General features: G+C 46.3%; 1 protein-coding gene across 5 annotated transcripts in view; it reads left to right on the forward strand.

The window, feature by feature from the left end:
- Positions 1-13,018, forward strand: part of BRPF3 (bromodomain and PHD finger containing 3) — a 34,284-nt gene extending 21,266 nt beyond the window's left edge. For 3 of the 5 annotated variants that reach the window (XM_060615313.3, XM_060615311.3, XM_060615312.3), the window contains exons 10-13: positions 2,535-2,632; positions 5,515-5,612; positions 9,284-9,438; positions 10,697-13,018. In XM_060615313.3, coding sequence (XP_060471296.1) covers positions 2,535-2,632; positions 5,515-5,612; positions 9,284-9,438; positions 10,697-10,880 — 535 coding nt within the window. In that variant the 3' untranslated portion in view covers positions 10,881-13,018. Of the gene's footprint in view, positions 1-2,534; positions 2,633-5,514; positions 5,613-9,283; positions 9,439-10,696 lie in introns of those variants that run through there. The other 2 variants (XM_060615314.3, XR_009604926.3) reach the window with 2 other exon arrangements.
- Positions 13,019-14,542: the final 1,524 nt, after the last annotated feature.

Genomic DNA, 14,542 nt, shown 5'->3' on the forward strand with positions numbered 1-14,542 from the left:
GTCTTCCCAGCCATGAACCACAAGAAGAAAGCCAGACTAGGCTCTGGTCAGCCTGCTGGTCAGACTGTGTGTTTGCCTTTCTGCAGAACTCCAGTCTGTGCCGCCGATTTGTCTGGAGCCCTGCTCAGTGTGGAAACAATGCCCTTGGAAGGCATTTCCTTTTTAACTCAGTGGACCTCAGTGGAATTTCAGGGTTTAAAACAGGAGATTCAGGACTGCAACTGCAGGATTTTTTTTCTTTTTCTTTCTTTCCTCCCCCTGCCCCACTGTGGTGGTAAGTACATAAAGGAAGATTTTACTTACTAATTAGACTAGAATCCTCTACTCCCAGAATCAGAAAGACCCTTCAAGGAACCTGTGGTCACTAATCCCATTCCCCTCCCCACCTGTCCCTGGGTTTATCTTTCCTGATGATTTTCTGAGGAAATTGGAGCTGCTCCCCCTTTCTATGGGTCACACTTTTGGTTATTAATAATTGAGCACCTACTTCAAGCCAGACATTGTTCTAAGTACTGATAAAGGTATGTGTTCTCATGGAGCTTATCTTCTAGAAGGGGGAGATGAGTGTTAAACCAGTAAACAGAATAATTATAGATTGGGTTGTCTGCTTTGGTCTGTGTAATGTGGAAAGAGGACTGAAACACAGGCCATATCAAGTCACGTGTGCTTTTTCTATGAAACAGGAATACATGGACCTAGTTTTGGTGTTGCCTCTTATTTTACTAAGCTCATCTGTCTCAGAGCTCATCATTTGATAGTACAACATTAGTAGTTTATAATATTTAAAGTGAGGCATTAAAATTTACTGCTCTTCATATAATATTTGCCACATAACTATCATCTGCCATTTATTGAGTAGTTGGTATGTGCTGTACTGAGTGTTTTCTGTGTATCAATCTATTAAATCCTCACAGCAGCCTCAGAGAAGGTAGGTAACTTGCTCAACATCATGGAACTCATGAATAGAAGAGACAGGTTCCAGGGGCGCCTGGGTGGCTCAGTAGGTTAAGCGTCAGACTTTCGATTTCAGCTCAGGTCATGATCCCACGTTTCATGAGATTGAGCCCCACACTGGGCTCTGCACTGACAGCACAGAGCCTGCTTGAGATTCTCTCTCTCCCTCTTCCCCTCCCCTGCTTGCTCTGTGTGCATATGTGTCTCTTTCTCTCTCAAAATAAATAAATAAACATTAACATAAACAGATAAGAGCCAGGTTCTGAACCCAGGTAGTCTGGCTCCAGAGTTTCTCTTTTAAACACTTTGTTGTGCCCTCTTCTGTTATATTTGAAGATGTCTCCCCAGCTCCAGAATAATGAACTTTGAGAGGCCTCAGAGTCTCTAAGCACAGTGACAGATTTTTATAGGATGAGTGGGAACTGAATCCTAAATGTAAACTGGGTGTTAATTTTTTTTTTTCCCCAAACAGGTCCTAATTTTGAATAGCAGAAAAAAAAAAAAAAACTACCAATCTGCCAGTTACTGAAGGATTATGATTCATTGTGTTCTGTTTGTACAAGTTTTTCTGAATAAGACTCTGATAAAGTCCGTATGATTTAGGAAAACAGGAGTACCCTAGTCCCCAACCAGTCCTAACACCAACCTCCTCTTATCCCACCAGGGGTTTCTTAAGCATTTCTACTCTTCTGCAGATTGTTTCCCCACCTTTTAAGCATTTTTTTTATAGTGGAAAAATTATATAGCAATGATATTTTTTAAAGTTTGGATGGGAAAAGGCCCTAGCCACTTCATTCTTGCCCAGAGGCTCCCAACTATGGTTGTACATTAGAATTGCTTCGGGAGCTGTTTAAAACTACAGATCCTTGGGTGGGTTCCAGTTATACCATTACTCTGGTATTACCATCCTCATTTTTGCTTTATTACCTTTCTAGTCTTTGTCAAATATATCTATATATTGTTTTACCTCTTTGTAGTAACCACATGGAAAAAACTTGTTCTGCTTGTTCATTAAAAAAAAAAAAAAAAAAAGTCCATCTCTAAGAAAAATTTCATACACAAAGTGGAAGTGAGAAGTGGATTTTTTTTTTAATTAAAAAGTGTCTTTTCTAATTAAGGAGTAAGACGTGTCCTTTATAGACAATTTGGGAAAGAGGCAAATTTTTGTACCTCAAAAATAAATTGGTTTCTAAAGAAGCCGTAGAAACCACAGGGTAACAAATTCTGATCCATGTGAGATGGGCCCTCCTCATGGCTAGGCTGCTTAGACCCTGGAAGGATTGACAAGTGCCTGGAGCGACCTTTCATCTGGATGAAGTCCAAAGTCCCTGGGCAGGGAGGCAGGCGTCTCTTTCCAGAGTCCCTCCACCTGCATGAAATGGTCTCTCAAAGCCTCATGGGAATTTTGTGGTCAGAAGGGTGTCATGGGTTAGTGTGAGTTGTTAGGGGAAGGTGAGAAACCATTCTTGTTGAACGGTTTTTGCAGCTCCACTCATCTCAGAGATAGGAGAGCAGGAGTGGGTATGTTAGTCATTGAAATGGCTCATTTCGCCCCCTCTGCCTTCTTGCTCTATATGCAGTGGTCTGACGCCCCCCAAACGCAGCCGTGGGAAGCCAGCCCTATCTCGTGTACCCTTCCTGGAAGGTGTAAATGGAGATTCTGACTACAGCAGCTCAGGTGAGGAGTGGTGTACAGGTGAATCTGGGGGGCCCAGGCCTTCCAAAGAACCAGCTCTGTGGGCTGCAGCCAAACCCTTCATTCTTCCAAACTCTCAGGCGTTGGGCAAGGAGATGCCCCCCCTCACAGGTCATTCATACTCTTTTTTTTTTTTTTTAAGTTCATCTTAAATTTGAATAGTAATATATGCCCATGATAACAAAAATCAAAAAGGCACAGAAGGGTACATAATGAAAAGCCAGGGTCCCCTCCTTAGAACAACCACTGTTAGCAGTTTCTTCTGTGTCTCTCTATTTGTAATTTATATACATATAAGCCAAAACTTGTGTATATTTAAGAGCATAGGTAGAGAAGCCTAATACACACGTATTCTCCTAAACCATGCCTTTTTTCAATTAATAATAGATCTTGGAGCTCCTTCCGTGCTTTTTATTGACTGCCTAATGTGCCATTATCTAGGAGTGCCAGCCTACTACAGATGGACATTTAGACTGTTTTCATGTATTTGTTATAACCAATGTTGCAGTGAGCAACCTTGTACATAGATCTTTTGTAGCCCTGGAGAGCATACACTTCTATAGAGAAGCAGAGCTGCTAAACTTGAAGGGAGTGTGTATTTGTCATTTCCATGGGTCTTGCCAGCCTGCCCTTGCTGGAGTAATCAGCGATAGCCTCTATCACTGAATCTCACACCTTGCCGTGTAGGTTCATGTGATCCAGTGCTTTCAGCCCTGTCCTCATGAGACATTCTTCTCTAGCCGACCCAAACAGGGAAGTACATGGGTCTTGTCTCTTTGGACCACGGGATTCAAGAACAGGACAAGGCAGGGCCAAAGGAGAGGGCTGGTTGGTGCACAGGTGGAGTGGGTACAGGGTGGGCTGTTCTCCGAGTGCATCTCTGCAGCCCTCCTGTGGGAGCTGTGCACCCTGGATGCCCGGTCTTCGAAGCTCCCATCTAACACAGGCGTCAGGGCCTCTTTCCCCACTTTCCTTTTCCCAACTGCTTTATTTTCCCTTAGCATCAGTTTCTTTCTCACATGTGTGTTGATGAATGCATGCCTGCGTGTTTCATTGTTGTCTGACTGTTGGCGCCCAGAAAGCAGGGCTCCTATCTACATGAAAGTGTACAGCATCTAGTGCAAAACTGGCAGTGGATTGGCACAAACATTGGAATTCTGGTAGTGACATTTTACTCTTATTTTAAAAAAACACATACTTATAAAATGATGCCAAGGGAAACTTAAAAATTTCGACCTTCTACTATTCCATCATCACCTTAACACAATTGTCTTCATTTCTCTGTGTTGCCTTCTGTTTATTTCAGGCACGTTTTTAACAAAATGTTAATCCAGAACACACGCTTTTTCGTTTTCTGCATTTTTCAATGTTATCTCATACACTTTTTTTTGTGTTGACACAATCTTGATTTAACTCATATTATTGGAACAATATGTCTTCCAGTCGATGCATTACAATTTACTTAACTTTTTTATTGTTAGATTTTTGGTGATTTCCAACTTTTAATATTATACATAATGTAGTAAATGCATATTTTTGTTAAAAATCCTTTTATTTGTTTTTAAAGTTATTTTTCTTAGAATAATTCCCAGGGAAGGAATTTACTGAAGCAGATGATTCATACTTTTTTTTTTTTAATGGCTCTTGAGACATGCCACCAAATTATGTTCTTGAGGATTAGACTGGTCTGCAATTTCTTCCAACAGTGTATGATTGCACCAGTTTCCCCACAGCCAGCCTCTTCAGTATTGGATTTTATCTCTTGGTTGTTATTGCTATTGACTCAATGGGTAAAAAAAAAAAAAAAACCTCATTATTAGTAGTAGTTTTGTTTTGTTTTATAAATGAGGATAGTAGTATTTCCTTAGTAACACAATTTCCACTATGCAGGATTTGGACCCTTTTCCCTGTGGTCACCTTGGGCTTCCGGTTTATAGGCGTGGGGAGGGGGAAGGGAGGTTCCTTTCTGCTCAGGAGCATTTGTGGAGTGTACCCATCCACATATGCTAGTGCATTGTGTGCGAACAAAGTAAGCTGGAGAGATGTGGTGCCTGCTTTAGGCAGGACACCCAGTGTCAGGTTCTGAGAAAAGCAGGCACGTGAAGGGCTTGCAGATCTGCTTGGCTCTGCTGCGTGCCGTGCACCCAGGTGACCTGAATGGCCAGGTGTGGCTCTGTCAGAAAAGAACTCATTTAGCAAGTGGTTTTACTGGGATGTCTGTCCCAGGCATCTTTTTCCATGAAGCCTCTATCATGAGGCCCACCACTTAGGCCCAGAGAGCAGTTTGTGGCTTTGCCAAGCTGGGTTATTGTTGTTCTTCCTGGGATCCTGGTGATAAAAGCAGTCCTAGTTTTCTAGGGAACACCATTCTAGTGTTCTAGTCCAGGGGTCGGCAAACTAACATATTAGCTTGTTTTTGTAGGGCTTGCAAGCTAAAAATGGTTTCTACTTACAAATGATTGAAAAGAAAATCAAAAGAATGATATTTTGTAGCACATGAAAATTACATGAAATTCAAATTTCAGCATCTAAAAGTAAAATTTTATGGGGACACAGCCATACTCATTCCTCTGTAGAGTATCTGTGGTGGCTTTCATGCTGCAACAATAGGGTTGAATAGTTGCAACAGAGACCATGTGGACTGCAAAACCTAAAATATTTACTGTTTGGCCCTTTACAGAATGAGTTTGCCGACCCCTGATCTAGTCTAAGAACTAAGGAAAGGGCAGGAAAGGGGAAGGGTGGAGGGGATGTTGCTGACTCATTCTTGGGTTGCCCCAGTCAAATGGAGGCCACAGGCAGGCCTCCTGGGCACCATTCCAAGTCCCCTTTGGGTACTGTCTCCTCCCCTCCCCAACCCCCAGGCAGAAGCCTCCTGATGCCCTTTGAAGACCGCGGAGACCTGGAGCCCCTGGAGCTGGTGTGGGCCAAGTGCCGAGGCTATCCCTCCTACCCCGCCTTGGTGAGTCTGCCCCAGACACCACCCTCCTCCCTCCCCTGGGCTGTTCTGGCCCCTATCTTGCCTCAGGAGCTTATCTGATTGGATCAAGCCAGCAGAGGGGTGGGAATCAGGGTGCTTTTAGCTGCAGAGGGGAGGGAGGTTTTAGCCCAGCCTGGGTGGGTCAAACCATCAAGGTCTTCAGCGCAGAGCACTTAAAATAGGGTAAAAGTGTGAAGACAGGGACTAGGGCTCATAGGGATTTCATAGCATTTATTCATTTGCTTATGCATAAAAGTAGTATGCTCATTGTAGAGAATTTTTAAAGCTGCTTATAATGCTTAAGTGTTGTATTAGACATTTGTCATGCTAAATTCTTGAAATACTGAGGAAGATGTGGTTTTTCTCATTTTGTGGGGAAGAAAAATGAGGATCTATCTGTTCCCTGTGGCCATCTAGCTGATTAAATGGCAGGGTTGGAATTTGAGCCCAAGGCTCAAAATGTGTGATGTCAAAGCCTGTGTTCTGAGCCACCAAGTTCAAAATCACCCATGGTCTCATCTATTCAGAGATTACCTCTTGGTGTATATAGGCACTCTTTTTTTTTTTTAACGCATAAGTGCGAGCCCGTACTCTGTGTAACCTCCCTTTCACGTAACAGCATACCATGAACATGCATGTCTTGTGCCATTAAACATTCTTCATCAACATTACTTTAATGACTGCATTGTCCTCAGTTGTATGCATGTACCTTATTTTAACCATTCCCTACTTGGTCATTTAGATTGTTTTGAATTTTTCACTATGATTAATAGCTGGCAATAAACATCACTGTAGCTTTACTCTGTGCACATCATGATGATTTCCATACTGTGAATTCTTAGGCGTGCCTTCTTGGAACAAGGTCTGTGCAAAATTGATACACATTGCCAAGTTGCCCTTTAGAAAGTTAGTTCCAATTTATACTCCCGTCAGCAGTAGCTAAAAAATTCTATTTTTACCACCTTGATTGTTATTTGTTAGAGCTCTTTCTGTATTGGGGAGGTAATGTCCATCTGGCACTGGAAGCTAGTGATTCTAAACCTTTAGGGCATGCCAGAATCATGGGGGAGTTTTTAAAACAATACAGATAACTGAGGCCCCATTTCAGAACTATGAAATTAGACTGACACCAGGCCGAGGTATGAATGTTTTCTATAAAGCTTCTCAGATGATCTGTAGCCACGGTTGTGAACTACCCTGCCAACCTCTTGCATGCACACAGGAGTTCTGGGCTTCTCTTAGCTCTTTCACATCAATGGGTCTTTCAAGTCTCATAGCAGCCCCTTAAAGTCAAGAGGGCAGGAACTCTGACCCTTTTGGACTGGTGAGGAAGCTACAGCTGTAAGAGGTTATACAACTTGCAGGAGCCATATTGGAACCATGTTGCCTACCTCACTCCCTCTTCAGCAGTGGCAGGAGGGGGAATCCATGCTGTACCTCACTCCCTCTTCAGCAGTGGCAGGAGGGGGAATCCATGCTGTGATCCAGTAGTTGAGGAGGTTGGGCCTTGGGCCTGCCTTCACAAGGCTGTGTGCCCTGTTGTCAGTGAGACTTCCAGCATAATTGTTGAGGAAGTGATTAAAGCTGTACAGGTTTGGTTTTGTGATTTTAAGTCCCATGGTGCAAAAAAAAAGTCTAAAAATAGTCTTTTTTTTTCCTTTTTAATTATCTTCTTAATCATACATTTTCTTTAATGAGTAAATAAATTCAGCCACCACCTGAAAAAACCTACCACCTGAATGCAAGCTGTGTTTTTATTTTGGTTTATGCTCTCCCGTTGTTCTCCTGTGTTAAATATGACTCGTGTCCATAATGAATATACATTTAAAAAAAATTTTTTTGGCTCTTGTTTAAAATTGTTTTTTCTCATAAAATAATGTATCTGTATTATAGAAGTTTGGGGAAAAAATAGAGAAAAGCAACAAACCCCATCATTCTAGCAAGTCAGCTATAAGCGTTTTGTATCGTTTCTTCTATTTGTTTATGTATTACAGCTATAATAATAGTATGTATATATGCCTTCATTATATAATGTGTTAAAGTATTTCATAAGCCACATTGTTTTACATCCACATAACATTTGAGTGAATGGTCCATTATTTATTATTTTGAGACATATTTGCATCTATCTTCTTTAGAAAGGGAGGAGAGCTCTCCTTGCTTCTGCCCTTGGTGGCAGGGGGTGGGGGGTACATTTTTCACAATCTGCCCCATGTTCCAAGGCAGGAACCAGCATGGCTGTCGAGGAAACATACCAGAGTGGCCCCACTATCTTGTTCAATAATCTTGTTCAATAATCGAGGAAGCTCAGGAGGGCTTGTATGGTGGTTCTCATTAGGACCCTTAGCTTTAATCCCAGGGGGGACATACAAGCTGGGAGAGTTTTGACCAAATTACACAGCTCGAACAGGGTAGGGATGGTTCTTCCTTAAAACTCTTAACCAGAGCACCTGCTTTTAGCTGCTTATCTAGGAAGGGAAGTAAGGAAGCTGGCAGACACCCAAAGGTAAACAGCGAGAGCAGTTTATTATGAGAACAGGCCCCCTGGGACAGAGTATAGAAATTAAGATTGTTCCATCTCTGGAGAAAGCTGCTTCCTCAGTAAGTTTCCAAGTCTCTCTGGCCTCAACACACATAGATTATCAACTCACTGCTTTGGAAATGAGGGCTGTGTAGGACAGTAGGCAGCAGAAGTTTAAGCCACCATGGCCACAGCCAGCTACATGCTCTGTGCTCACGGCTTTCCTCTGTCAGGTAATACCTGTCAGCAGACTTCTCAGCATCGGCAAGAAGGTGAAATAAGATGATGGATGACGTGTGAATAACTAGGATCTTCAGTCACTCTGTTAGTGCTTCATAGAGCTAGAGATCACTGTTGTGTTGATGCCACCAGGCATTTTTCTGAGCCCCTGCCCTGTAGAGCTTGCAGCCTTGAGCATTAATTCCTCCAGTGGTCCTTCTTGCCAGCCACATCATTCATTTTCCCCTATCCAGCAACCCTTCAAGTTCAGTCTTAAAGCTTTCTGATCTTAGATGGAGGTGCCCACAAAGGTACCTAGTCCACACAGCAGGAAGATTATGGTCAGACAGGAAGGTAGTGGGTAACCAGGGGCTCTGTTAGGTAGAACCAAGGTGATGGGCCCTGCTGCTGATGCAGAACCTCCTTTATAGCCATGGTGTTTAGGAAAGTCCCTGAGCCTTTGAAGTGAATTGCAAAGGTTTTAAAGGAAAAATTGACAGGAAGAAATGGCCTCCTGGCCTCCATTCCCTTCCCCTAAGGGATGTTAGGAAGGTGGAATTTGCCAGTCTGGCCTGGACATCATAGATATACCCTCAATTCTGGTATCTCCCATACTGGATTCACATTTCTTCTGTTTCCACTTGGGCCCCAGGGGTTCATGGCACAAGCTCCCTCATTGGAAGAACTGATTGAGCAGGGCTGAAGGATTTGGCCAATGAACTGGGAAAACACTCAAGATTTCCATTTTGGGGTCCTGAGGGTCACAAGAGGTCAGCCCCCTTCATCACTTGGTTGTGGGCCTGGCCAAGGCCCTGCATAACTTGAGGGGTGGTTCAGTAGGTAGTCCTGAGGCAGCATGCCCTGCTCACCCCATCCACCCCCATCTGAGTGCCATCTCCTTTCCTGTCTCTAGATCATCGATCCCAAGATGCCCCGGGAGGGCCTCCTGCACAATGGTGTTCCCATCCCTGTCCCCCCTCTGGATGTGCTGAAGCTGGGAGAGCAGAAACAGGCCGAGGCTGGAGAGAAGCTCTTCCTTGTCCTCTTCTTTGACAACAAGCGCACCTGGTGAGTGGGTACTACCACCTGGAGGTTGGGCCAGGATGAGGGCTAAGGGGCCTGCCATGCAGTACACAGAGGGGCTGTGGGCTCAGTTAACCTGCCTCCATCCAGACAAGGTGAGGCATTACCAGCAGCTGGCCTGCCCCAGCCACATTAATAGTTATTGAGGAGTGTGGCCGGTCAGATTCCCTGGAAAACATTCTGAGATGGATATTTCTATCAGGAGGCTTATTGAGGAGAGCTGTGGGGATGAAGGGTGCAGTGCTGGGTGGAGGAACATGTTGAACACTTGGTATAGAGGCCTCAGCTGATCCTAAGGGGAGCTCCGGAGCTGGGAGGCTTGTTAATGATGTCCAGAATTGGGGCTGTGCGTGGGCATGTCCTCCCATGGCAACTAGTCATTGAATGCTGGCTGCCGCTGGGAAGGGGGTCACCTTGGTCCAGGTAACTCCCTTGGTGGCGGGTGATTCCTGAAGAGGACTCAGCTGAGAGCTAGTCAGCAGCCAACGCTCCCAGTGGCTGTGGGAGTGCACGTCTTAGTCCTCAGGTGGGGGGATGGGGTGGAGGGTGGTTTGGGGCAGTGTGGGGTCCACTACAAAGGGCTTGCTTGCCCTTTAAGGTTTCTCTTAGAGTTCTTTCACTTCTGCTTTTATAGAATGAGGAGGTAGGACTAACAAGTAAAAATAATAGCTATCACTTATTGTTTACTCCGTGCCCTGATGCAAATCGATTTACATACATAACCTTATTTAATCCTCATTAAATCTTCATCAGTCCTCTCCCAATCCATTTTGCAGATGAGGAAGCTGAGGCTCAGAAAGCAAAGACCCCATTGCCAGACCTGGGATACAAGCCAAGATCTGGCTCCAAAGGCTAGCTTTTAGCCACAAGTTAGATTCAACTGGCGATCTTTAGAAAAACACACCTGGTGCAGGCCCCATCAGGAATCACTGGTTCCTGGCATCAGCCCCACTTCCTAGCCATAGCTCCCTGATGCCCCAAGGCGAGAGCTAGCCCTAATACAGGTCTTTCTTAGCTCCTGGGTCCTAACAGCCCTCTAAAGCAGAATGAGTGCCCTGAGGCTCAGGGAAGGGCCTGGCTGCAAAAAAGGTCCCTTGGTGGCCTCCTGCCTGGGGTGTCCCAGTCTGTCTCCTCCTGCCCTGTCCCCTCCCCCTGGCTTTGCTTGTCCTGGGCAGACGGGCCCAGAGGAGCCCCTTCATGCCACCTGCCTCAGCCCAGGCTTCTTACTGTGCTTGTATTTTAGGCAGTGGCTTCCAAGGGACAAAGTGCTACCCCTGGGTGTGGAAGACACCGTGGACAAGCTCAAGATGCTGGAAGGCCGCAAGACCAGCATCCGAAAGTCGGTGCAAGTGGCCTACGACCGTGCAATGATCCACCTGAGCCGGGTCCGGGGGCCCCACTCCTTTGTCACCTCCAGCTACCTGTAAGGGTGGGTCCTGGCTTGTGTCTGCCTGCCCTGCCTCTGTCCCATGCAGCACAGAGGCCCCTTCCTGCCCCAGCCAGTCATATGGCCGGCAGCTTCCCCCTTCCATGGCAGGCCAGGGACTGGGCCGTGTCCTCCCCATGGGCAAGGCCCCAGTTTTGACCAACTGTATGGTTCCCCTGCTGGGCCTGCTGTGTGCCAAAAACTCCCACCTGAGCTCGCTCGGGGGGGCTAGTCCACTGAAGAACCAGTTAGAAGTATAAATAGCTGTGAGGCTTGGGCCCGGCCGAGGAGATGGACCTGAGGCCAGAAGGCAAGAGGTCCTAGGCTCTTTCTCAAAGGTGTGCCTGGCCCGCTCCTTCCCACTCCCAGCTAACTACACCTCAGGGCAAGCAAGGCTCTGACATTGACCCCAGAGGTGCTGTGGATACATGGGAGTCCCGCGGGGAAGCTCACGGAGCTCACCCTCTCTCCCCTCTGTCACCCATTCTCATACCTCTTCCCTGTCCCATCTTCTGCACCAGTGCCGTCTCTCTTTTCCCATGTTCCTTTCCTTTCTTTTGTGCCAAACAGAAACCATCACCAAACTGGTCTTTTTCTTTTTATGTCTCATTCCCTTTGAGGCCAGCTGCTATGCTAGGTGGGTTCCTCCACCTGGCTCCTTAGGGCCCAGGACAGAGGCCAGCCTACCACTCGGGTGACCCCTCCACCAGCACACACACCCCTTCCCCATCTGCTGCAGACACACAGCTGAGGCCAGGCTGTGAAAGCTTGCCCCGTCCCTGTCTTGCTGAGAGGCGGGCCGAGGCTTGACGGGCTCCCGTCAGACCAGGCTGGTTGTGGGAGTGTCTGTCTGTCCACTTGGATGTTGAGGGGTGTTGACTGAAGCTGTGCTCTTCAGCTGGGTCTGCTCACCCCTGCTGTCCTCCCTCTGTGGGCCTCCCTCTCCACCACCATGGACGGTGGTGCCCGCGGTCCAGCACCTCCCTGCCTGCGCTCTGCCCAGCCCAGCCTCTGCTGCTCCCGCTCCCAAACTCCGGGGGACACCACACTATTTCACGCCCTCTGTCCCCGTCCCTCTCCACCTTTCAACCCCCTCCCCACCTTCACCTTCTCAAAAACGGAAGGAAAAAAACTGTGAAATGGGAAATGCTGACTGACAAACCAACACAACTTTCAGAGGCTTTGAGTCTGTTCTCTGGATGTTTCTTTTCACCTCTTAAGCACCAAAGCCGCAGGGCCAGGTTGCAGGCCACTGATCGCCATGTTGATTTTTAACCTAACGTTCTTTTTAATTGTTTTAAATTTTTCATAGGGGAGTTTTGGACAAAAAAAAAGTCACTGGGGAGATCACTGCCATTTTTACACACTCGACTTTTTAAAAATACAACCAACCAACCACCACAACTTCTTATACATTTGGGACACGAGCCAGAGTTTAAAAGGGAACCAACAAAACTCTCTATAACATAAAGGATGGGGTTTTGGATTTTGTACAATAATAAAAATACAATACAGCATATGGCTAGGGAAGGACATGGTGTATATAATTGTAAAATACTGTTCTAAATTATTCAGGCCTATAGTTTCCATTACTGGAGTCCTCCATTGTGTGGCTGAGTATTTTAAATGCACACAGTGTGGTTTATTTAAAGGAGCCAATGCGTCCCCCTCTCCCCAGGTAGTCGGTCAGCTGTGGACTCTGTGACCTTTGTCTCAACCTGTGTTGTAAGATCTCGGGGCTCTCTCTCTCTCTCTCTCTCTCTCTCTCTCTGTGTCTCTTCCCCCCAACACTTTCTCTTTCTAGTCTCTCTTTTTTTTCAATCTCCTTGACTCTTTCAGTCTCTTTCTGAGTCTCATCTTTAAAACTGCTCTTTTAGAACGGGAAGCGGCTCAGATCCTGCTGTGGCATGGGGCCTACGTGTCTCAGTCGCGTCTGCTGTGAAGCACATGATGCTCTATTTATTGTAGAAAGTGACTTTATTTGCTTTCTAGAATTGTTTATAACAGATGGTATAAGAGAGGTAATAAACAGAGAAAAATCTATGCTTGTAAAGAATACAAAAGTTAATTTTACCTACTATAATATGACTGTCTGAAACTTATTTTCTCTCTGAGAAATAAATGTTCTAATGGGCAGCAGTTGCTGTGCTGTGTTTGGTGTCATCAGTGGGAGCATGCACTTCTCTTCCAAAATCCCATAGCCCACCCCCACCTCAAAAGGCAGGAACCATTCAGAACGCGTTGTCTAGCCATTGCAGACTGCCAGCTGGAAAGGGCTCTGTCCATCTCTTGGACGCCTGGGAGGGGTGTGAAGATGGGCTCTGACGTTTTCCTCTCCCAAACAGCACCACCCTCTGGGTCCTGTAGAAGGTCCAGCCTGTCTTCTTATGCCTCAGATTTCCTGTGGCCCTGTTCCTTTGGGAGCATCTGTTCCTCATGCAGTTGGAGAAGTAGCCCCTTGTGTCTGGCACCTGTTTACCCAGCTTGCTGAATTTGAGACTCGAGGGTGCCCACGCCTCCTTTGTAATTATTGCTGTCCCCATTCTGTAGGTAGGTAGCTGGGACACACAGGCGTTAACATGGACCTCGCTCCTTTTGGAATTGGAAGGGATCCTGGCGCCTACCTGGTCTTCATTTTGCAGATGAGAAAACAGACCAGCACGATCAACAGGCTTGTCCAAGGACAGCTGGCCAAGAAATGGTGGCAGAATCCTGGGACAAGGATCTGGGCGGGGGTTTCTTGTGGGCTCCACAGCATTTCAAGGCTGTGCTGGCCTGTTCTGTACCAGCTCCCCTCTCACCAGCTATGGTTCCAGCATTTCTGGAGAGGGGCATCTGGGAGAGTAGAGAGAGTTCCCAGGGACTCAATACTTGGTCACTGGGCCTTGGGATAGCTTTTCCCCATCCCCTCCCCTGTCCTATCTCTGCTCCTGCCTGCTCCTGCCTGGCTCGTGTGCTTGGCTGTGAGTTACATCTCACAGTCGTGTGACTGAAGGATAAGGGTCTCCGGATCACCTCCACAAGCTCCTTCAAAATTCTTGTCTTTGAAGTTGCTAGAGGGTAAAAGTGCTCAATTTGGTATAACGTTGACAGGGTACCTCTAGTGTGCTGATAACTCTTGAATTGCGCGTTGTGGGTGCGGAGATGCGCCCCTCTGGCCCACAGGATGCTCACAACCTGACTCATGAGACCTGTCAGGGCAACTCTGAACGTGGTGGGTGTGGAACTCCCCCCGAGGGGAGGAGTTTGGGAGACTCCTCCAACCAAACTCAACGTTTAGTTGAATCACAAAAGCTTTCAGAAGAATAAAGCAATTAATTCAAGCCTTAAAAAAATGGGATTGAAAATCCCTCTTTGTAAATTTGTATTCTGAACTACAAAGGCAATATTTAGAAAGATGCGAAAACGCTCATCCTATAAGCCATTTTGTACATAAAGAGAAAATGACCAGAGGGGTAGGGTTTTAGCAGGTGAGGATGGAAAGGAAAAACATTGTAGATGACACAACACGGGCAGGGCTCAGGGAGGTTGGGCACGTGCTCCGCTGCCCCATCTGACTGGCAGCCACTGAGATGGCAAGGCAGTGTGCTGGGGTTAAAGCCCTGTCACTCACTGGCTGTATGACCTCAAGCATGGTACTTGACCTCTCTGAGCCTCTCTGAG

The sequence above is a fragment of the Panthera onca genome, chromosome B2 (assembly GCF_046562875.1).
Source record: "Panthera onca isolate mPanOnc1 chromosome B2, mPanOnc1 haplotype 2, whole genome shotgun sequence".
Taxonomy (NCBI): domain Eukaryota; kingdom Metazoa; phylum Chordata; class Mammalia; order Carnivora; family Felidae; genus Panthera; species Panthera onca.